We start from the raw sequence: 22,277 nt of genomic DNA, 5'->3' as shown, positions 1-22,277 counted from the left end.
GGTGATGAGGGGTGTGTGCTGCTCCTAATGAGGTGGCCTCCCCGTCTGCACGTTCCCCCGCACGTCAACCGGCTGCCGTGGTGAAGTTTCCCTGACTGCTCCTCAGAGATTAATAATGAACCTGCCGTCCAGAGAGGAGTGTGAGAGGTGGGACCAGGCCCGGGTGGCTGCCTTCCTGTGCACGGTGAGTCCAAAAACAACCATCAAAAACATTTGGTCATTTTGCATTCAGCTATTTCCTGTCATAAAAGGAAAGAGCCTAAAGAGAAACGCTAAACCAGAGTATTCAGAAAATAGAGTGGTGGTTTATTTTTCGTGTTTACCGCCCTCAGAACAATATGCAAGAATGTGCCGCCACAGTGCACAGACTGAACATTAATGGGCAGAGACTCTTGGTGAGTAGCAACAGCTATTCCAGGTTCATTCCTCTCATATATCACTGAACCAGAAGCATGAAAAGATCCTGTTTTATGTCAACATGTATGTCCAAACACTGGGTGGTGAACCTCTGTTGACAGTGTGGGACTCAAAAAGAGGATGTTGTCAACTTTATTGGGATTTATAATCATCATGGGTTCAGATTAAATAAAAAGTGCAAGTTTATGGGTGTGTGTGTGTGTGTGTGTATGTGGGTGTGTGTGACTCAGTAGCTGACCGAGGAGGAAGTGAGCAAATAATCAGCTGCAACTTCTGCTCGGAGGTCTCTTTTGTGCTTCAGTTGAGGCAACTAAGCGCGAGCGGACAGTGTGTGTGTGTGTGTGTGTGTGTGTGTGTGTGTGTGTGTGTGGGTGGGTGTGTGTGTGTGGGTGGGTGTCTGAGACGTGACATGATCCAGTTGCTGCAGTTTCCTGCTTATTAAATAAGGGAGTATCATAAAATTGGCTTCTGCCGTGGGGAGTTATTTTAAGAGGATTATGGGGAGTGAAACAGGGAGTTAGAGCTAATATTTAGTACTTAGAGGAATTTAATACAGCTCAGGAGTGACCTATACATCACCTTTAATATCCTACAGTTGCATGTTTTGGGTTGTATCAAACTTCCCTGCTATTGTCACCATAATCCCACCGATTCCTCCTGGGTTGTTATGGTAACAGGTCGTGCACAGCTGCTAACGCCCATTACCAGTAACTATAATAGTATCCAGATAGAACGTTATGGGGTGGAGCTGGTTAGAGCAGAAACGGCAGGTTTCCCAGGTCCTCGACCTTCCGACAGAGCTGGCTCAGGGGTTCTGCTGACCTCCTGGGGGCTCCAGTTAGGTCAGCTGACACCAACCAGCGTCCAGCTCTGTCGGACACTTGCAGATACGCTGTTATTTTGGCGTTTCCAGCTGTGCGTTCCGCCCTTTGATCTACTTGATCTACTCTATTTACTGGGCTGCTGCTCCGGTTCAGGCTGCTGCTCTGATACAGGTTGAGGCTCAGGCTGGTCGAACTCCTTTAACCTCGTTGCAAGTCAGATTTCACCGGTTTGAGGGGGGTGATAGTGGATCCAGCACCAGGACGGGATCTATCAGATCTGTGACGGTTAAACCAGCCAGATGACCATCCCAGGAGGCAGAGTAGCAGAGTGTGTGTGTGTGGGGGGGGTGCTTGCATACAGCGTGTATGAGAAGTGGACATGAAAGTCTCTTTAAACACCCAAATGCAGAACTGTTGACTCTTAATCACCTTCTCAATAAGTTACCTCAAAGGTACTTGGAAACCTGACAAACTGGTGTTTGTTGTTGTCGTCTCGTCTCTTATCCGGACCGGGTCGCGGTGGCCTCAGCAGAGGTGTCCAGATACCTGAAATGCTCCACCTGAGGCAGGAACTCTCCACCAACCTGGAGAAGGCAAACTACCCCTTCATCCCAGCTGCTTCACACTTGGCAGCACCCCCCCGTCCCCGCCCCCGCCCCCGTCCCCGTCCCAGGACATGCTGGAGGTCCTGGTTTGAGGAGGCCAACAGCACAACATCATCTGCAAAAAGCAAGGATGAAATCCTGTGGTTCCCAAACCGGACTCCCTCCCCTGGCTATGCCTAGAAGTTCTGTCCATAAGTATTATCAACACAGCCGGTGACAAAGGAGTCCAACACGCACAGGAACCAGGTCTGACTTGCTGCCAGCACAGTGAACCAAGCTCCTGCTCCGGTGGTACGGAGACGGCCATGAGCCTTGGACCCCGCACCCCCCACAGAATACCCCCAGGGACACGGTCCAGATCGACAAAACACATGTTGACCGGTTGGGCAAACTCCCATGAACCCTCAAGCACCCTGCGGAGGGAATAGAGTTGGTCCAGTGTCCAGGACGAAAACCACCTTGTTCCTCCTGAATCTGGGGTTCCACTCCCGGATTCTCCTCTCCAGTACTCTGGCGTAAACCTTCCCAGGGAGGCTGAGGAGCGTGATACCCCTAGAGTTGGAACACACCCTCCGGTCCCCCGGTACCACCACCCTGGTCCAGCGGCGCTGCTGCTGACGTGATGCCTGGAAATTCCTACAGCATCCAGAGACTTGAGGTAGTAGGGGCCGATCCCATCCACCTGGACGCCCGGCCACAGAGATTATTCCTAACTACCTGGGGGGCTTGGGCTTGGGCGAGCCGGCCATTGGTCGGACTGTCAACAAGCTCTCCAAAAAAAAAAGCACTTTATTCGTAATAAAACTATGTCTCATGCCAGCTGGGTTTAAAGGAGAATATATTTCTATCAATCCAGCTGGTAGACATTTGTGGATTTAATTAAAGATTATTGGTCATCATCTTCCATAAGGGTTCTGTCAGGATGAAGAAGCGCTCAACAGTCTCTAGCGTGCTACCATGAGCGGTGCTGGAGCTGCACTCCTAAACGTGCCATGAAACACTTTAATGTGAATTCCCTGACCTCCGGTAACCTCTGTGGCCACGCTGCGGCGTTACTGCGGCTAAACTCAATAACGTTCATCTCTTTTATGCAGCTTTCCATCTGCGTAAGCGACAACAGATGTGTATTAATGCCATTTATAATCTGGTTCTAACCTCGGTGCCCGCTAATAGAAGATGGCTGCCCTTTGTTTTCCTGCAGAACTGAGCAGGAGGCTGTCACAAGCTGCTCCTCCACCTCACTCTCCTCACAGGTTTACGGATATTCCTGACCCTGCGGACGTTCACGAGGGTCAAAGGTTCTGACTTTTCATCAGGCCCAAACTGTTTCTGGCAAATTTGAGGCAAAACAAAAAGACTTCAGAAGGAAGTTTAGTCAACGTGTTTGGAGATTTTCCGAAAAAAGGGAATGTTCCCTTTGAACCGACATTAATCCTCCTCTAAATAATTGAACAACTGAGCAGCGTTTGGTGTTTGCAGGGATGCCAGATTTGATGTTTGATTCCGCGTGGTCGGGCCAGGTCTGCTGAGCTCCTGTGAAGGTTCAGCCTTCAAAGCAGACGAAGCTTTTCAGATCAAGTGATTCCAAACGATTCAAATCACAGCCTGACTTATTCCTGGGTTGTTCCCACATTTACATACTAAAGTGGTCTGAAGTCTATTGTCAAGGACCTGCCTGGAATATCAAAACCAGCTCTGAAAAACAAGCGCGTAGTCGTGCACGTGCGTCCCTCCGCAGGTGAAGATAAACTGCGCACATTAAATTCGCTTCGCATCGTTATTAGGCTAGCATTGATGAATGTCTCACTGTCCTGGCGGTGTCCAAACTTTCCCTGATCTCTGTTGTCGGGGCTCTTCTTTAAAATACAACAATATAAAAGAGAAAAGAGCTCGTAACGGCCCGGAGCCATGAATTATAAATGAAGAGGGAAATAAGAGGGAACTGCATAATTTAGCAGGATTTGCTGCATATTTTATGCATATCATTTCCTTTCATTTACAGATTTCCTCGTAACTAAGTACAGTCGGCAATAACGTACGATGCATAAACCTAAATTAAATGTTTGGTTATTCATGATGCTGCGCAGCGTCCAGAGGGGATTCAGCTCGAAGCGCGCGCATCATGTGAAGGTCATCCGTGTCCTTCAGAGGTGTGTGCGAGTGTGTGTGTGTGTGTGTGTGTGTGTGTGTGTGTGTGTGTTTGCTATGATTGAGTTCTAAATACCAAAAGAATATAACTATTTGATTATAATCACACATCCTTGAGCAATAAACCTGTTTTAAGGTTGTTGTTTTTTTTTAATTAATCAGGAAACCCACGTTACAAATACTCTTCTTGTTTGTTTTGTTTGTTCCGGGTTTAATTTTCTGTTCCACCCGAGTCCTCGGTGGAAGCGCCGCTGCAGCACTGCCCCCTGTTGGCGGCGCCTTTAACTGCAGCAACTCCTGTGCGTCGTCATGGTAACGCTGTGCGTTGTTCTGATGGTTTCACAGAGTCTGACTGACAGCGAAATAAGCAAGTTTAGCCTCGTCCACCAGCCGTAAGTAAGACTTTCATCTCTACGTTCTTTTCACCCAGCCGTCCGTACGTGCACGTGCGTGCGCGCGAGTGAGCGCGCGCCCTCCTCATCTATGACTTCTAATGATCTGTTGTGTGACTTTTTGTGGTGCTTACATCGCTTTTGCTCACACTCACAATATGTCCACTAACTAACCAACTGACTGACGAAGTAAATCACTAACTGACTAACTAACTAATCAACTGACTGACTGACTAACTAACTAACTAATCAACTGACTGACTGACTAACTAGCTAACTAATCAACTGACTGACTGACTGACTGACTGACTGACTGTCGGGATATGCAGATCCAGACCATCACTAATACTCACCAATCTCCCACCTCAGAGGTAAAATCTCAGTTGTGTCATTGGCGCCGTTGAATCAAAGGGACGCGTGCACGTACCGTGCACTTCCTGTCGGGGGATGGGAGGGGGGGGGGGGGGGGTCAGCTCAAACCGGTCGTAGAGGTAGAGAGATAAACCTTCAATTATTGACGCTCTGCCCTGGTAAACGGGCCTCACGGTCCAGCTGTTGGTTCCATCTCTGGAGACCACAGAGGGAGAAAAGTGCACCAGGACGCCGCAGGTGCTACCACATTTGTAGTCCCACGTGCATTGTGCTACACACACACACACACACACACAGAAGTGAATCCTGGCAGATTAAGAGGAAGTACTCATTTACACCCCCAATAAACACAAAGAGGAGTTGAGTGGGGTACTTTCCATGATACCAAAGGTCTGCACACTAGTTGACTTTTTATTGGATGGAACATTGAGGAAGTCAATATCTTCTGCTTCTTAGTCCCATTTCCCCCTAAAAGAGTGTTTTTAGCCTTGACATCATTCATCGAAACGCCGATTCTGGCGTCCTGGGGAGCCATCGGAGCCTTGGCAGCCGTTTTGGAGCGTGACAGAATAAAGAAAAGGAGAAGTGATAATTGCGGGTGTCCCTCCCATCCGTGTCACAGCCAAACACGCGGCTCATTTGCATCCCTGCACACAAGCTGCCAAACACGCCGCGCGCCCGCTGAGACAGGTGAGCTGTCAGACATGGACAAGCTCAGCACGGTCACTGTCCCCACCGTGGCCAAGTTTAGGTAAGAGGCCGTTTTATTCCGCTTATTTTGTCTGACGGCGAGGAAAAAAAAGGGGGTTTTGTGACAGCAGCCAACGCTGGAAACCACAGATCCTGATCCAGAAAACGTGGAATGCTCGGGTTTAGTGACAGGAGCGGAAGATGTGTTCGCTTTGCTCGTGATTGTCTTTAATGTACAGACGAATTCCTGTTTCCTAGGCAACTTCAAAAGATGATCCAAGACATAAAGAAAAGTGACGACAGCTTGTTGAACAAGCTCAGAAGGTCAGTGGCAGCTGCCAGAAAGACTTTTCCTAAATATTAGTGACCCGTGTGTGTGTGTGTGTGTGTGCGTGCGTGCGTGTGTGCATATGTAAATGGCAAAGATTAATTCCTCTTTCACGACCGTTGGAACGAGAGAGCGGCGAGCTGAAAATAACTGCGACAGATGGCCCTTCTCTCGCTTTCTTTTCCTGAAATGAGGGCTCTGGCGGCGCCTCGGTGTGGCACACCTGTTGCTGACTCCTCTTTGCGCACGTCAGTCCACAGACCACAGAAAAAAACACACATCACGCCTGGCGGATTTGTAGCAGACGCTGGTCTGAAGCGAGTCGAGTGAGGCGGCGCTCCTGAAAGAGGGCTGATGATGTCATTAACTCTCTTTGTGACAGACTGAAGAGCAAACCACTTCCGAAGGTTCCGGCGAGGGATTACAGAGGTAAGAGCCTGGGGTACTAGTTCCCGGTCCTAGAAGGGTGGACCCAGTAGCCTGAGCCGTATAACGACTTGTGTGCTTACAGATGAGGAGCATCTCCCTGAATCCTATCACGTGAGTCCGGAGCGAACGGTCTGAGGCCCGGAAAGGTTGGGTCAGTGTCCTGATGCGGGTTTCTCCCTTGCAGCCTCGCCACATGTACGAGGAGCCGCCGGAGGAGCAGGACGACAACTACGAGCCTCCTCCCAGTCACACGCCGCTCGCCACGGCCAACTCTGCTTCCTTCTCCGGGGAGGAGTACCTGGGTGGGTACAGCTCCTCTCTGGTGGTGGGTTCGGGGTTTCTCCTTCGCCGCCATCGCTCGCTTCTTCTCCTTCTGCTCCAGACAACCGCCACAGCCTCCCGCACCGTCCGCCCAAGAAACCCGTCTTCCCGCCCAGGAACGCTTCCAGGCCACAGCGGGCCAGAGTCCCCGACCTGGAGAGCGATGAGGTAACGTGACCACGCCCACCGGTGCTGTACTGTAGGCCTGGGTGAGACCGCCCGTGTTCCTCACATCACCTTGTTTTCAGGACTACATCGACCCGGACGACACTCACACCGAGGACAACTACGTGGAACCGGCAGAGGGTCCAGACAGCAGTGAGAGCCAGACTCACTAATTTAACCAACAAAAGCCCCTTTTGACTGGACTTTTTCAGCTCTAATTATGGTTCTGGGTCTCTTTCAGGCTTCTCGGATCGCAGTCCCAACACCCAGGTAGGCGCTGTGGGACAATAGAATGTCCATGTAAAAGTGGAAGTTGCTGCTTGTTAACACTCTTGTCCCCTCTTGTCCCCTCCTGTCCCCTCGTGTCCCCTCCTGTCCCGGGTGTGTAGAAGCGACTGTTCTCTCTTCCAGGCAGGTCAGCAGCTTCCTTCATCTACATCCGGGCGGAAGCGTTTCCGTCTCCTTACTTCTCCTCCTTTTGCAGGCCGTGCACGCTCCCCCAATCACAGTTCCATTCACTGCCGTGGATGTCCTGCCCCAGGTAGTACCCCCCCCCCCCTCAATGTTGACTGTTGCCCTCTGACTGTCGCTGACACCTTCTGCCTCCCCAGGATGAACATGAGAAGATCCCCCACCTGCGTAAGTGACGGCCAGAGGGCAGGAAGCTAGCCTGTAAGTGTGTGTGACTACCTCCTAATGCTGAGGAATGGGGTGTTTTTCCAGGAGGCGGAGCCAACCAGTGACGAGGAGTATGAAGTCTGTGATCCAGGCGGTAAGAGCTGCAAATTTAATCTCTGCTCGTCTCAACGTTGAACGTAAAGAGGCTGCACATGAAGGAAGCATGATTTACCTGAATCGCTACACGGCTGCAGTGCTTTGATTGATGCCATTAAGGCTTCACTGTTGTGCTCAGGGAGCAGCCACCAACCTGCAGAGGCTCTTCGTCTCCCCCCCAAACCTCTGCCCAGAGAGTAAGCAGCCCCCCGACCCCGAGAGGTTCCAAACTTTCCTTCAGCTTCAGGCAGGAAATAACTCCGCTTCTGCTCTCCCTTTTCCTTCAGGAGGTCCCCAAAACCAGCTCTGAAGCCAGTGAGTGTCAGCTCAGATCTGTGGTGGACTCTCTTCAGGAGACGCCCCCCACGTCCTCGTGCTGTCCCCACACACACACACACACACACACACACACACACACACACACAGTCCACCCTCAGCGTTGCTATTTTAGCTACTGATGCTAAAAGCCCTTTTAAATGCTTTTGTTTTGCAGAGGCCGGACTTGAAATCCAGAGAATTTGAAAGTACGTCTGTATCTTTGTGTCTCAAGGTTAATTAGAGAGAGCGGCCGAGCTGCTCATTACAACACGTGTGTTTAAACTCCCACAGACAGACTCCTTCCTGCTGCCGTGCAGCCGGAGCCCCAGAAAGCTCTCACGCCGGATCCAAGGCGACCGCAGTGAGGAACGCCCGTTATTTATACGCCTCTTTGGATTGCCTTTAATGGCCGCTCTGTGCTGCGGACTTACTGCTTGTGGGCTCCTTCGCAGAATTCCGCCACACTTCGCCTCCGGCCGTAAGGCCGAAGCTCCAGCTCCGACTGCAGCTCCAGCTCTGCTCCTCAACCCCGCCGTGTTTGGCCCAGCAGTTGAGAGGAGGGGCGCCCCGGGCTGGACGGAGCCCGATAAGGTGCTTTTGCGTTAGCGGCCCAACGCGTTGTATTGGTGTCCAAGCTGAACGTTCCTGACGTTCCTCCTGCAGGACCAGGAGATCCGGAACAAACACTGGTACGGAGGCGCGTGTGACCGCAAGACCGCCGACGAAGCCTTGCTGCGCTCCAATCAAGTAAGTTTCGAGCGGTCCAGATGAGGAAGGCTCCGGTAGCGTCCCATCATTCCTGCCACAGCCCTCTCTTCCCCAGGACGGAGCCTTCATGGTGCGGAAGAGCTCCGGCCAGGACGCGCAGCAGCCCTACACCTTGGTGGTGTTCTACAACGGCAGAGTGTACAACATCCCCGTGCGCTTCATCGCCGCCACGCAGCAGTACGCCCTGGGAAGAGAGAAGAGCGGGGAGGAGGTGGGAGCACAACGGCGCCTTATTCCCAATTATTCCCAAACACTGTAAAGACTTGGCGGGTCAGGCCTGCATCAGGACTGAAAGGAGCCACAGCAGGACACAGCTCTCACACACACACACACACACACACACACACACACACACACACACACACACACGCACTCGGAGAGGGGAACACCTTTAAACTGAAATTTAAGAGCGTGAAATGCATCAATATCCGCATCCGTGCCGCTGCCTTTCTGCGTTCTTTAAATTCAATATGGTTTTTTTGGCCGCTTTCAGCCTTTTCCAAATGGTTCGCGGTCCATTTCTAATCACGTCGGAGGCAGCGTCTCTTCGGAAAGGGGCTGCAGTGCAGCGATGTGGGCTTTGCAGCTTGTGTAATCACCTAAAATCCTAATCCTCTGGAATTGTCTCCTGCATCACTCTGAAACGGGAACAACGGCTGCGTTAGCCGTGAACTATTTAAAACCCAAGTCCAAATCAGCGTCCAGACTAACTATAGGACCATAATATTTGGACTACATGCATTCACTATACCAATACAATCAGTTTCCAATATTGGGATTTTTTTCTTTTCATTCTTATGATCAGAAAAAAATGGGAAGGATTTGATCTATCTGGAGTTTTTTGAATCACCAGGAAACTTCCTGAAACATCCAAATGTTAGTTCCGGCTGGCCGATTAGGATGAGACCGTGAACACGTCGCTCTATGATTGGATAAAGGTGCTTCAAGGAAAACGGCGACAGGTCATTTTAGCCGTTAACGTGCAGCGTTTTCCTGTTTTGCAGTATTTCAACAGCCTGCCTCACATCATCGAGAACCACCAGAGGACTCCGCTGGTGCTGATCGACGGCCAGAACAACACCAAGGACACCACCAGGCTCAGCTACCCGGTCAGGCCTCACGGATGGAACGCAGACGAGTGATGAACCCGTTAGCCAGCTAAGCTAACGGCTACAGGGCGTTATCCCCCGCCGCTCCCAGCCCGAGGACGTGGAAGAACCAGCACGGTTTCAGCAGAGGTTTTATAGTTTTAATGTTCCGTTAGTAAAGAGTGTATTGAAAATAATGCAGAGGGACAGAGAAGCGGTGGCTTACACAAGCAGGGAGGCAGAACAACGTCAGCAAAAACACAAAGCTGCTTGAATAAAACTCTTCTCGGCTCCACAATGGTTTCAGTCGTCACAGCAGGGAGCAGCACACTGGCCGGTTTACCCTGCGGCCAAGCACGGAACGCGCTCACACTCGTGCACGGAACGCTGCACAACTCCGATTCTGAGGCACTTGGTGAAATTCTTAACAGTACCCACACCTGGAAAATAAATCTTTTCTGTCTATTTACACAAAGTTACTCTGAAATGTAGGTAGAAATGGGTCGGTTTACAGGACAGGTTCTGTCTGAAAGTCCTCAGCAAACACACACACACACACACACACACACACACTCACGCCTACACGCACACGCGAGCCGCCGATCCCCCGCCAACGCTCTGAGGACGCGGGAGGACACGGGACGCTGCTCGAGATTGTCCAAAGGCTTGGGCCTGCTGAGGTGAGTTCAAAGGAAACGGTTATCCTCCTTTAATAGTGCAATTAAAAAACAAGATTATCGTCTCATGGGGGGGTCAATTAAATTATTTTAGGTTTGCAGAATCCACAATTAAAGATAATTGTCTGCATTAGCGTCTAATTAGTCATTCTGATGAATTCGACGCGTCTCGGGGACGTCAAACACTCACAGATACACGTCCCCCCAAATGCATAAAAAAGAAAGAAAAAGAATCTGAAAACTAAAACTAGGAGGACATAAATGTTGCCTGAAGGAGCGAAGCTTATCGTTCTTAAATACAGTTTTGGTATATCTGAGTAAATGTGGGCTCGCGAGTCCATTCCAGAAACATAAATATGACAGCTAGCATGCTGCGGCCTACCCGTACATAAACTGGTTCAAATGGCGAAGATCCATTTTACAGTGTTCTATAAAAGACTCCACGTGACAGTGTACTTGAATTGTCTTAAATAATGTCGCTTGTACAAAATAAAAACAACGCAAACTACACCTCTAACACCAGTCACGACAAACCTCAAGGGCGTCGGGTCGTCGTGCTCAGCTGGGGGAGAGACGACGGGTTTGAAGGTACCCTGAGAACATGAACCCGCCTGAGAGTCATGTGACTCCTCACGACCAATCACAGTTAAGACTCAAACTCAACCAGGAAGCTGCTGATCCCGGGTTCTTCTCGGATGGCCGAGTCCTCGGTTTTCCCGTCCAGTGTGCGCGACGTCGAGAGTTTTCACAGTTTTGGTCACTTCCACTCCATCAGGTGGCGCCGGCGGTGCAGCACCCACGTCTCCTGACTCCCGAAGACCCTCCCGCAAAACCAGCAGCAAAAGCGGACGGCGGCGGCCTCCCTGCTGGGGGAGGCTCCGCCCACCACTTTGTACTTTTTCCCGCTCAAGCGGCGCAGTTTCAGTCTCAGCAGGAACCTCTCTTGGACACAGCTGTTCTGGTGTCCGTCACATTCGGCTGGGAGCCCCGTTGGGTCCTTGGGGACCTCGGCGCCGGCGGCAGAGAGAGCCCTCAAAGTTCTCCTCGACAGCACCACCTTCCGTACCGCGCCTTTGTACCTGTTGATGACCTCCATGATCCTGGCCACCTCGGGGATGTCGGCGTCCGGATGATTTAGCACCACGACCGGCTGGTTCCCTGCTGGACGCCTCACCCGTTGATACGGACTTATGGCTACTAACTTCAGGGTCCTTTCCAGGCTCTTCGGGGTGGGCCGCCGCCGAGGCCTGGCCGCCGCCACGGGCTCTGGCCGGATGGCTGTTGGCACGTCACTGTTGCCGCCGAGACCTGGCCCAGGGTCTGCGGGCACGTCTCCGTCCCTCGTCCCCTCCTCGGTCCTTCCTGAGGGGACAGCGAGGCTCAAATCTCCCGAGTTTCTTTGACCTGCAGGAGGAAAAAAAAAGACTCGTGTACAGAAAGGTTCAAGCTAACCACTGATCCCGTCCCTCCAGCGTTTGTTATTTCAGGGTTTTATTCTATTTGTCTCTTATTTAAGGAGGTAAAGGGCGGAGCAACGACGGTGCCGTGTTGCCGAGGGCCAAATCCCACTGTTTTGGTGAGTTTGCTAACACGGCGGCGCCGAGTCCCCGTTGGGACACTCCGATTAAAGCTGCGGATGATTTCCAGCGAGAGAAGCTTCAGCTTCCTTGAGCCTCACATGTGTTGGAGTGAGACTTCAACACTTTTCTTTATTTTGTAACAACACCGCAGATTCCAGGAAGGTCTGATAAGCTGGAAACCCCAAGAAAAACACCATGATTACGCGTCTCACCCTGCAGAGGAATGACAGGTCCTGAAGGTGCCGGCCCTCCGTCAGCCCCCGCGCTCCTCTGGACCGAGGCGTCCGAGCCACCGCCTGGGCTCCGGAGCGGCCCGTCCTCCGAGCCGAGCTCCGCCTCGGCATCCCCTTGTAAGACCTGCGGGGAATCCTTCCCACCGGGAACGTCTGCAGTTGAGGAAGCCCGCGGCTCCGTCTGTTGGGTCCCGGCGATGGCTCCAGGGGGCTCCAGAGGGTCGGCGCCGGAAGCTTGGGTCCCGTTCCGCCGGCAGGACTCTGTCTCCTCCGGCGCCGTCTCAAGGCCGTCCCGTCCCGGACAGCGGCCCGGTGCCCCCTCGCAGCTCTGGGTCACCCACTGCTTCTCCCTGACCGGGTTCTTCTTCAGCACCAGCTTCAGAGGCCGCCCTGCCGCTTCCTTCTCTGCTCTTTTACGTCTTGGAACTTTGCGTTTTCGCCTCACACTTTGTCTCTTTTTCGCGCTCTTCGCAGTTTTGCGCCCGGGTGCCGGCGCCTCGCGCTCGTTAGCTAGCTTCAGCTGCCCGGAGATCTGAACGCCACCTTCTTGATTCTTTCGGTTCTCCGGCGTTTGGGCGCCGACCGGCGGAGAAATGTTCAAATCTGACCGGCGTCCCTTCGGAGCCGGGGCCTCGTCCGTAACGGGTCCGGCCTCCTTTCCCACAGAGGTCATCGTTTTTAACTTTTTGCAGTAGGCGGCGCCGTTCTGAGCGACCGTTATCTTGTTCTCAACCGTCAGCACCGTAAGATCCGAAGAATTCGACACTTTGCCGCCGTCCGACATCGGGTGGAGGTTTATCTCTTGAGGGACGTTTGACAAGACGCTTTTCAGGGCCTCGGTCCACTCGGGGTCACCGGTTTCCCCGGCGACAGACTTCATTAGGAACTCTTGGGTCTCCTCCAGCGTGGTGTGTGGGTCGGACAGATGGCAGTACTTGTCCAGGAATTCTCTCCCTGGCAGCGAGAGGCAGTCCTGGGTCAGCCAGCACATCTCCCGGACCGCGCTCCGCGTCAACCGAAGCTTCATCTTTGGGCTGGAATTATTTGGTTTCACCGCGGCGGGACGGACTCCCCCCGCCTTCGCCCTCGCCGGATCCCCTCCGGAGCAAATGTGGACAGCTCGGATGTCGTTATTAATCAACAACTTGCGAGAGACCTCGTAGCTGCAGTGTTGACAGCGCAAAGTCCGAGCGGCTGCTTTGAGGACGAACTTGTCCGTTTCCTGCTTCCTCCCGTCCAGCGTCAAATGATGTGCATAGGCGTGTTCTAAAAAGAGTCCGACGTCGCCTGTGGAGAATTCCCGACATATTTTGCAGGAGTATTTGCCGTCCTGGAAGTGGTGCGCCGCCAGGTGCGCTCGGAACTCGGACCACGTGCGCTGGACGTTGTCCTCGCACACGGCGCAGCTGGAAAAAGTGTCTTTGTGGCTCAACAGGTGGACCTGAAGGTAGGAGAACTCGCCCGCGCTGAAGGTGCACATGTGACAGGAGAAGACCGGTGGGATTCCTGCGTGGTTTTCCTCAAAGTGTCCCACCAGGTCTTTGGGAACATACTCCGCGCCGTCCCTGCACAGGGAGCACGTGAACCTGAGTGGATTTTCATTGTCGTTTGTCCTCTGCTGCGCTGCCTGGGGGGGCTTCTTTGATGAAGGCCACACTGTGCTCTTCTCCCACTCCTCCGCTATCTTCTTTGGTGCGTGCTTATCTCCGCCTTGCATAGTTGGGGGCTGACCGGCGGTTTTCCTGAGGCGGAACCGTCTGTGCCAACCTCTATTCTTCTTGTTGACGAGCCATTCGGGACCCCCCGTGGAGGTGACATCCACTGGATTCATGGTTCCAGAGGTTTCTGAAAGGACAGGAGAACAGGAAGGGGGGGTTAAAAACACGCTCCCGGGGTCACTGCTAAAATGTAGAGTGCTTCTCTAGAACCACTCAAGGCAAAGCTAATGTGAGCATTTACGACATCAGACGGTTGTAAAGTGCTGCAACAACAACACACAGAAACATGGTGCAAGAGACAAGTTAAAAGGGGAATAAATGATAATAATATGTGACCCAACACAGGAGAAAAACGGCCTTTTGTTGGGTTGGATCCAAGAGCCGTGGTGAGCCATGCTTCTCATGTTCTGCTCCCTCGGTCCCAGGTGAGTCCACAACTCCACCTGTTGCTGCGTAACGTGCGCCGCCTCTGCGTCGGTACCAGCGCCCCGCAGCCATGCGGGAGCTCTGACGCTCCAATAATTCACCTGGTGCACAACTGCGGGGGTCACCTGCTCACGCAAGTTTTAGAACTCAGCACGTCTGCGTGCGGAAAGTTTGAGGTTCCGTTTAGCGGCCGCAGAATCTGAGAAATGCGCGGGGAAGTGCGCGGAAAAAGCCGTTCGAACGGCGCGTTAGTGGCTTAAAGCTGCGCCATTGTGCAGTTTGACTGGACCACAACAAAGTGATGATCCGCCTTCGCGACGAGCCGCTCGGGAGGCGCAAAGTTCGCGGAAAAACGAACCGACGCGTCGCCGCTTTCCTGCGTTTGCACACGGGCGCCGAAACGGAACCAAAGTCCGGGGACGGCGTCCAAAGGAGACGGGTTGACTGATTTGAACCGACGCGACGCGACCGGAGCTCACAAAGGCGAAAATAACTTAACGTCGCGCGGGGGGAAAAACCGCGTCGAAGTTCCGGCGCCGCGTTAAACGAGCCCAGCGCGGCGGCGTCGGTCCGGGCGGTCCGGGCGGCGCCGCCAGCGAGCCGCGGAGCCCGAGTTGGAGGCGCGGGCGCCTCGGTTTTTACCTTGTTCTTTTGTGGGGAGCTTGACAGCTCAGCGAGCGGCCGCCATGATGGTTTCATACGGGGATTACAGCCCCTGAGCTGCTTTAGCCTTTAGCCTCCGACACAGAGCCTCCTCCCGGCCCGGCCCGGCCCGGCCCGGCCCGGCCGGGCCCGCTGCTCCACGCAAACACCCGAGAGACCGCAGGGTCTGTCACGGCTGCATGTGTCCAAGTCCTGAGTGCTAATAAGAATATTAATAATTATAATAAGAATAATAACAATGGTGTCTGAATGAGGCCCCTGACCCCAGCATCAACTGGTGACCGGCTACATCCTCGACTTCTGTACAGGGGCTGCAGAAATCCTTAGAAATGTCATTTTTACTGGCAAATCCCCTCAAAAGCGACTTAATTATTGCATGTTGGCTGCTGCCTGGCTCAAACGGGGGTTGGGGGGGGGCTGTGCCCTGCAAAAATGCCCTTTTATTGCATTAATGTGATATTTAAAGCCACTGACCCTCAAAACGCTAATGTAGGTTTGGGATTTGAGTCAATACACCCACGAGAGCTCGAGGTGCTTCCAAAAAGCTACATTCCCTTCACGGTGGTGTTTTGGCACTGGGGGGGGGGGGGGGGGGGACTAGTGGTCTTTGCTGATAAGGACAAACGGTTGACAGCAAACGCTGCTCCTGTTGGGACAAATGCTGCACAAGCGGAGGCCTGAGGATCTGAGGGTCGTCACCCGTCCGTAGGGTCGTCACCCGTCCGTAGGGTCGTCACCCGTCCGTAGGGTCGTCATCCGTCTGTAGGGTCGTCACCTCCATCTCAGGCCCGGACAGCAGTAACGTGCACGTTCGTGCACCTGAAGGGAGGATACAGGTGGAGCAGCTGACTGCAGCTACATCAACACCGCTGCTGCGTTGATACTCACTCATTCAAATGACAATCAAACTACTGGAATTCTAGAATTTGAATGTCACCCATGTACGTCTTAAATGTATCGTTTTTAAATCGTCTAACTTGTTCAGTATTTTTAGAGCGGCGTTAAAGAATATGATGCCTTCGTAGCAGCCTGATTGCTCATCTACGAGGAAGAACAATGATGATAAATGCAGCGATTGTAGGTTTTCATTTCCTATGTCCTGCTTATGGATCCTGGCTGCTTTAACCTGGTAATGTTGAATGTTCGATACCCAGAGAGCTCAAGTTGCTGAATGAGTTCAATCAAACCTGTTAACCATGAATCCCTTTTCTAATAAAAGAGCATAGTTGCTCCTTGATATGCACCGCACAACCTTTGCACTTCCAAAAGATAAGCTTAAAATCAGTATTTGCCTCACAAAATCAATTGTTAAATCTGGAAAGGAGGTTGATTATTGTTGATTATCGATCATCTATCTATCTATCTCAGCTATATTCAGCTAATTGTGTGCACTACTCCATATTTAGTTCAATATTGTGTCATTTGTCCTCATGAAATGCGTTCCTATCATTATAATTTGCTGCTCTTTTGATATCTATTTAAATTCCTATTTGTCTTCTCTGCTGGCGGATCCTTTTCCCATCTTCTTCCGGTCCTTTTTCTTGTCTTAATCATGTGGAGCATCAGTTAATAACTCTTTGATTCCAGAGGACTGAACAGAAGCTGATCCTTGTGTATTTATTGATCCTGACCTTTGATTGGTTGATAACATTTCCGTGTAATTGGCTGCGTAATTGCTGCTTTGTGGTGCAACGCAGAGCCGAAAATAAAAGATTTAAATATGCGTAACGTTCAATAAATGTGTATCAATACTTTCAAGCCCATGAAAGAGACCCAAGTGAGACATATGGTGCAGTATCAAAGTAAAAAGACCCATTTTACTGTGAGGCTTTTTTGTGGTCACTGGCAGTTCATTTGTCCTGAAAGCTAGCGTTTCCGCTAGCCCCTGAACGCATCAGTCGCGTTTGCTGAACGCGATGAGAGCGAGCCAAGCATGTTGGGCTAGTTTGAAGTGAAGTTTAACTTCAGTGAAACGGCCTCAGATATTCACTACATGAGCCCATTGGGTGAGTCTCCCCTCCAGAGTGGACACCGTGGGTGGTTTTAGTGTCCGGGGACCCCCCAATAAGGCGTGCGTGTGAGGACCGAACGTGTCCGCTCCTCCTCGGCTAACTCCGCAGCTGCGGTCGCGTCGCATCATCACACGTTTCTTCTTCTGCAACCGGCTTTAACTCTCGGTGTGACTTGAAAACATGTCTTTCAGGACTTTTCCGAAGCGGCGTGTTAAATGGAGCTGGAGGACCAATGGTGGACAGGACAACTGGCTGCAGACATCTACCAGGCGCTGCGCTACAAAGTGGGTGGATTTGAACTCGCGTTGCATCCGTGTTGGGTTATAATTGAACCAGACTAGAGTAAAGTGGCTCAGTTTTCTTCTCCGCAGTTTCCACCTGAATATGTTGGTTTATTTGTTGTTTTTAGGAGCTCAAGTTGCCTCCTTACAAAGCCCAATCTCCTCAGCTCAGCTTGAGAAGATACTTTGCCGACCTTGTGGCCATTGTCAGCAACCACTTCCGGCTGTGTCCTGCAGCCAGACACCTGGCCGTCTACCTGCTGGACCTGTTCATGGACCGCTACAACGTCACGGTGCAGCAGCTTCACGTTGTCTCTCTCTCGTGTCTTCTCCTGGCCAGTAAGTCCACGTCCCGTCCACAGTCCAGCCGGCCGCTCTTCGTCAAACGCTGAGACGACGCTGGTGCTTGTTGCAGGTAAATTCGAAGAGAGGGAGGACCGCGTGCCCAAACTGGAGACCCTGAACAACCTGGGCTGCATGAGCTCCATGAACCTGGTCTTGACCAAGCAGGGTTTGCTCCACATGGAGCTGCTGCTGCTGGAAACCTTCCAGTGGAACCTCTACCTGCCCACAGCTGCTCATTTCATCGACTACTACCTGTCTATTGCTGTCAGTGAAGGGGATCTCCATGATGGCTGGCCCATGACCTGCCTGGAGAAGACCAAGTTATACCTGACCAAGTATGTGGATTACTTCCTGGAGGTCTCCTTGCAAGGTGAGTTGCAGTCCCCTACCTTGCTCCTCCTTCCCAGTGGCCTCCAGGCCCCACTTCCCTCCTGTACGTGTGCCGCTCCAGCTCCCGCTCTTATTCCGTTCCTTCCTACAGATCACGTCTTTTTGTGCTTTACTCCTTCGCTGGTGGCGGCTGCATGCGTGGCCTCGTCTCGCCTCGTCCTGCACCTGTCCCCCACATGGCCGCCCCGACTGCAGCTCCTGGCGGGCTACACGTGGGACAACCTGATCGCCTGTGCTGAGAAGCTGCTCATGTATGTCCTGCTCTGTGTGTGCTTGTGCCAAGTTAGATAGAAATAATGCAACGGGCCGTTACAACCGCTTGTTCCTGGGTTCCAGCGCACACGACGGGGACGTCAAAGAGGCCCACAAACAGAAGAGCCAGCAGCCTGAGCAGCAGGGCCAGGCCGTGTACCACAGTTCAGGCCAGGCAGCCACTGTGGCTCAGTACCTGCACCGGTCTGGAGTACAGTATCCCCAGCAGGCTCCACAGCCGGGCCTGGCCCAGAACCACAGGCCCGTCCCCTACCTCAGCCACTCGGCAGCCAACCTGCACGCTCCTGCCGTCAGTCAGCACAGCGGCGTTCAGGCCCTCTCCTCCTCCCTGGACCTCAAGTCCAGCATCCCCGCCCGGGCCTACCAAGTCAGCATGCACTACAGCTGCGCAGCTCCCTGCTTTGACAGATGATCGGTCAAGATTTTGTCATTTCTTTTCGTGAGAGCTGTTTTTTTTTCCTCGAGTGGATCGGAACGCTCGGAGGGCTGATGGCGCTTTTAATTTAAAAGAGACTCGATGAGATCGCCGCGGCACTTTGGATCCTGGGCTAAGTGCAATGTGCAGAGTCTGCATGAAGTTTTCTGCTTTTTCTTTGTTTGAGGTGCGAGTGAACGTAGCTGGAGGCAGAGGTCGCGCCTCTACTCACGAGGGTTCCCTTATCGTTTAGCTACAGACCAAAAGAGTTGGGTTATTTTGAAGCGGCTTCTCTCAGATGTTGGAATACCTCATGCGTGTAGCTTTCGCCTCAGTTCCTGGGCTGCGTGAAGGCCATTGGCGGCGGGGGACGCAGAAATGAGGATCCGTGTTGTGTTGATGAGGAGGATTTTGTTTTTCGAGTGTGGTGTGTAGGACTAGGAAGGAGTGGAGCCTCTCTAGATACACGGTTGCTATGCAGAGAGAGAATGTTGCTCTTCTGTGGAGGGTTCCATGTCAGTGCTGTGCACAATAAAAGTTTTAAATAAAATGCAGATCTGGGCGTCGAACCCCTGCTGTCTTATTTATTTCACAGGGTGGACATTGAATGGGCACAATCACTATCTCCTTTCATTGAAATCACTACTACCAGTACACTTGTGTTTTTCCTCTAAACCATAAAAATGATTCTAAAACTTCATAAAAAGTTATCTTAAAACAGATTAAAGTATTCCTGATTAATATTGACTACAGAGAAAAGGCTGACACGACTTACGTGAATCCCAGTATCCATATTCTGAGTTAATCTAACTGGTTCGGGTATGATGGAAGTTAATGGACTGGTTATAGTGGGATGGGGGGGGCAGTGCTCACAGAGGAACAACAGAGAGACTCCTGACTGGGTAGTTAAACCTGCAACCTTTGTGCTGTGAGGCCACAGTTGTGACCAGTGCACCAGATGGGGATGACGATGATGAAAGTTTAAAAAGCTGACTTGCGTAAGTGTAATAAACGATGGCCCCTAAACTCCTTTACCTCCACGTGTCAATTTACTCTTTCAATAAAGAATGAAATGACCCTCTAGGGCACTACATTAGTTCCAAAGTGGCTTGCGTAATTATATTGTTCACTAAAACTGTTCAATTAAGATAGACCAGTTAAAATAACACATCTGCTTCATAAATAAAGCAGAAATTATTAAACCGCTCCAACAGCAGATTAGCGTGTAATGCGTCTAATGGCCTGTAGGGGGCGGCGCAGGCCGCATATCTGTCGACGCTCTTATCTCAGGGGGCCCTCAGCTCAGCTCTGAGGCGTGTGTAACTTCAGAAACACACACCATCACCATATTTCATGCTGAAGAGCCTCTTGCACGCAACATTGGGACTCTGCAGGAGGATCTATGAGCCAAGTCTGCTCCCTGGTCACGCTCCTGGTGCTACATGCATATTCAGGATGTCAGCTTCACTTATGCCCCCATCAAACCCAAACTCTTGATTATCATAACATTAAAGACAGCTACTGCTGAGATGGTGGTCAGCGCTGCTGATAGACGGCAAACAGACAGAACAGTCATCCGCTCCCGACTCCTGCGCGTCATCGTGGTGCATTTACCAGAATAGTATTTCCGCTCTGACGTCTCACCCTGCAGAGCTTCCTGTGGAGGAGGAAGCAGACCGATGGAGCCGCTGGTGACGAGGCTTCTCCCCCCTCCACAACGCCGCCGTGCTCTTCCTGGAGGTGTGAGTTCAGTAGGAGGAGGATTTAGATCAGAGACGGATCAGAACCACTGCTTTACTGACTGGGTCCTCTGTGTGGGTGCAGAGATCCCCCCCACACGTGTGGAGCCAGCTCGCCGTCCACCCTTTTCATTGACTTTGCAGTAAAAAGTTGACATTGTTGACTTGAACGATTCTGCTAAAGTGCCTTAGTAAATATATATCCAACACCCACCACCCATCTGCTCCTCCTCCCAAACAGATTTAGCAGTTTTTTCCTTCTTTCAGAATTTATTCATGTAATAATTTGTCGGTTGTCACAGCGAGTAGAACGAAGACGTGTGGTTTCCCTCACAAAGCAACAGATTTGGGCTCATTTACGGCTCATTTCTGCAAATGAGGATTATGTGTTTGACCTCCCAAGACGTCTACGTGGGCTCTTCTCTTCTCTCAGAATGTCTCCCCTCAGATGGGCTCTTCTGTCTCTTCTGAACGTGAGCATTTGTCATTGCGTGTGAAGCTCTTTCCAAATAAAAGATGAGCGCTGATAAAAGCTGCAGCTGCAGGCAGCTAAGATAGATCCCACATCCTGGATGTGGCAGGTACGAAGAGCAGCACGTAGAAGAAATGTAATCTCTGAAGAAATGGTTGCGTTTCCCTCTGTCTGCCTCCGGGCTTCTGGGCCTGGGTGGTGGCGGCCTTGGTGAGGACCATTCTAGTCACCGACATCACGGGTGGGAGGTTTTTCTTCATAGCCACAAACACGCCCTCCTGTCTAGAGTAGCCTCTGTTCAACTCTGCTCCCGTCTCTCCTCGTGTGACTATTCTGCCTCAGTTATCAATAAGAAAGAACCATTTCAACCACTCCAGGCTTCTCTTCAAGGCCTCCGTAGTATTCAGCAGGAGCATTTTGTGAGGATCCAGATGTTTCTCCCAGTTTTTACAACCAATTCCTGTGAACGATCTACGACATTGAAATGTAAAAGAGCTTTTGTGGGCTGCTGACAGCAGAATCCACCTTTTGGCTGAAGGGAAAAACCTGCTGCCGGGACCCAGGTGTCCAACAAACCATTTGTGGGGAGTGTGAGGAACCTTGACGGCCGTGAAGACGCAGCAGAGCAAATACGTCACGGTCAAACCCATTTTGCGGGAATACAAAGGATACCTGAGTCGTGGTCCAGTAAAGTGAGGTAGTGAGGTGATAAAGTGTGGCTGTGGTTAATATTCCGGCCCATCGGGTCGGTAAAACGGGGCCATATGGAAGCAAAGAAACAGGTTTTATAGGACTCTTGCTGTGCGCACGCACGGTCCTCCAAACACTCGGCTTTTTTTAGACATTACATAATGATGTTTCATCAGCCAAAATCCGAAAATGGACACAATGCTAACCACGTGGTGCTAACCTCATTTTAACATTGTTAATGCTGGATGCGCCGTGACGTCATCAGGCCTCTACGAGCTTTGGTTGGAGAGCAGACTGTTCTCTTTCAACACCTGCCATCTTTCTCAACTGACTTCAGCTTCAGGGAGTTTTTGGCTAAGATTCAAATCGGGGAAAGATTCAAATCACAGACGTCAGGGCCTGCTTGGATATTCCAATAATAGGTTGCAACATGCTCTAAATCAGAAATCCAGATATTCATCTTGATGAGGAAATGTCACCGACGCAGCTGCTGCTTCATTTCTTTTCAAATGAAACTGCCCCCACACACGATAGTGGCCCCTGTCAATGAAAATAAGAGCCGATTCTCCTGCATAAACAGCCGTAACAATCGAGGATGTTTTGATTAATTAGGACAGAGGCTCCCTTTAAAGAACGAAGGGACAAAACTTTATTACCAGAGAAACGTAGTTATTTAGGGCCCTCGTTGAATTCCGTTGTTCAGGGTCAAAAATAAATATTACAC

General features: G+C 51.5%; 3 protein-coding genes across 8 annotated transcripts; 2 read left to right on the top strand and 1 right to left on the bottom strand.

Annotated features, from left to right (window-relative positions):
• On the top strand, positions 1–9,934 carry blnk (B cell linker). 4 transcript variants are annotated; one of them, XM_029834798.1, is made up of 23 exons: positions 1–184; positions 333–395; positions 4,340–4,386; positions 5,707–5,772; positions 5,971–6,024; positions 6,159–6,205; positions 6,288–6,316; positions 6,390–6,507; positions 6,588–6,694; positions 6,775–6,844; positions 6,933–6,961; positions 7,081–7,106; positions 7,176–7,232; positions 7,303–7,330; positions 7,415–7,463; positions 7,605–7,662; positions 7,753–7,780; positions 7,959–7,989; positions 8,075–8,144; positions 8,236–8,374; positions 8,447–8,530; positions 8,607–8,762; positions 9,556–9,934. In XM_029834798.1, exons 1-23 carry the CDS (start codon positions 116–118, stop codon positions 9,691–9,693), a joined length of 1,563 nt encoding a protein of 520 aa, XP_029690658.1. In that variant the 5' UTR covers positions 1–115; the 3' UTR covers positions 9,694–9,934. The 4 variants fall into 4 exon arrangements, with proteins under 4 accessions (XP_029690658.1, XP_011601160.1, XP_029690660.1 ...); XM_011602858.2 differs by lacking the exon at positions 5,971–6,024 and having other exon boundaries at positions 2–184; XM_029834800.1 differs by lacking the exons at positions 1–184; positions 333–395; positions 4,340–4,386 and adding an exon at positions 4,850–5,509.
• znf518a (zinc finger protein 518A) lies at positions 9,787–15,242 on the bottom strand. Of its 3 annotated transcripts, XM_011602872.2 has the most exons (4): positions 14,916–15,242; positions 12,720–13,974; positions 12,109–12,626; positions 9,787–11,720 (listed from the first exon to the last, which is right to left on the bottom strand). In XM_011602872.2, the coding sequence occupies exons 2-4, from the start codon at positions 13,958–13,960 to the stop codon at positions 11,074–11,076; spliced, it is 2,406 nt and encodes an 801-aa protein (XP_011601174.2). In that variant the 5' UTR covers positions 13,961–13,974; positions 14,916–15,242; the 3' UTR covers positions 9,787–11,073. The 3 variants fall into 3 exon arrangements, with proteins under 3 accessions (XP_011601174.2, XP_029690656.1, XP_029690657.1); XM_029834796.1 differs by having other exon boundaries at positions 12,109–13,974; XM_029834797.1 differs by lacking the exon at positions 14,916–15,242 and adding an exon at positions 14,189–14,894 and having other exon boundaries at positions 12,109–13,974.
• A 1,545-nt stretch (positions 15,243–16,787) lies between these two features.
• On the top strand, positions 16,788–19,221 carry ccnj (cyclin J). The gene is made up of 6 exons (XM_003963662.3): positions 16,788–16,942; positions 17,140–17,232; positions 17,358–17,568; positions 17,645–17,944; positions 18,056–18,215; positions 18,301–19,221. The coding sequence occupies exons 2-6, from the start codon at positions 17,164–17,166 to the stop codon at positions 18,647–18,649; spliced, it is 1,089 nt and encodes a 362-aa protein (XP_003963711.1). The 5' UTR covers positions 16,788–16,942; positions 17,140–17,163; the 3' UTR covers positions 18,650–19,221.
• Positions 19,222–22,277: the final 3,056 nt, after the last annotated feature.

This window comes from Takifugu rubripes, chromosome 4, assembly GCF_901000725.2.
Source record: "Takifugu rubripes chromosome 4, fTakRub1.2, whole genome shotgun sequence".
NCBI classification, from domain to species: domain Eukaryota; kingdom Metazoa; phylum Chordata; class Actinopteri; order Tetraodontiformes; family Tetraodontidae; genus Takifugu; species Takifugu rubripes.
Note: the sequence above shows the minus strand (reverse complement) of the source record. Positions and strands in the feature narration are given on the sequence as shown.

Coding starts and splice junctions, on each gene's coding strand:
- blnk (XM_029834798.1), top strand. CDS start 116: ATGAACCTGCCGTCCAGAGAGGAGTGTGAGAGGTGGGACCAGGCCCGG. Junction 7,781..7,958: donor CAAAACCAGCTCTGAAGCCA/GTGAGTGTCAGC, acceptor TTTGTTTTGCAG/AGGCCGGACTTGAAATCCAG. Junction 8,763..9,555: donor GAGAGAAGAGCGGGGAGGAG/GTGGGAGCACAA, acceptor CCTGTTTTGCAG/TATTTCAACAGCCTGCCTCA.
- znf518a (XM_029834796.1), bottom strand. CDS start 13,960: ATGAATCCAGTGGATGTCACCTCCACGGGGGGTCCCGAATGGCTCGTC. Junction 11,721..12,108: donor ACCTGTCATTCCTCTGCAGG/GTGAGACGCGTA, acceptor TTCCTCCTGCAG/GTCAAAGAAACTCGGGAGAT.
- ccnj (XM_003963662.3), top strand. CDS start 17,164: ATGGAGCTGGAGGACCAATGGTGGACAGGACAACTGGCTGCAGACATC. Junction 17,233..17,357: donor ACCAGGCGCTGCGCTACAAA/GTGGGTGGATTT, acceptor TGTTGTTTTTAG/GAGCTCAAGTTGCCTCCTTA. Junction 18,216..18,300: donor TGTGCTGAGAAGCTGCTCAT/GTATGTCCTGCT, acceptor CCTGGGTTCCAG/CGCACACGACGGGGACGTCA.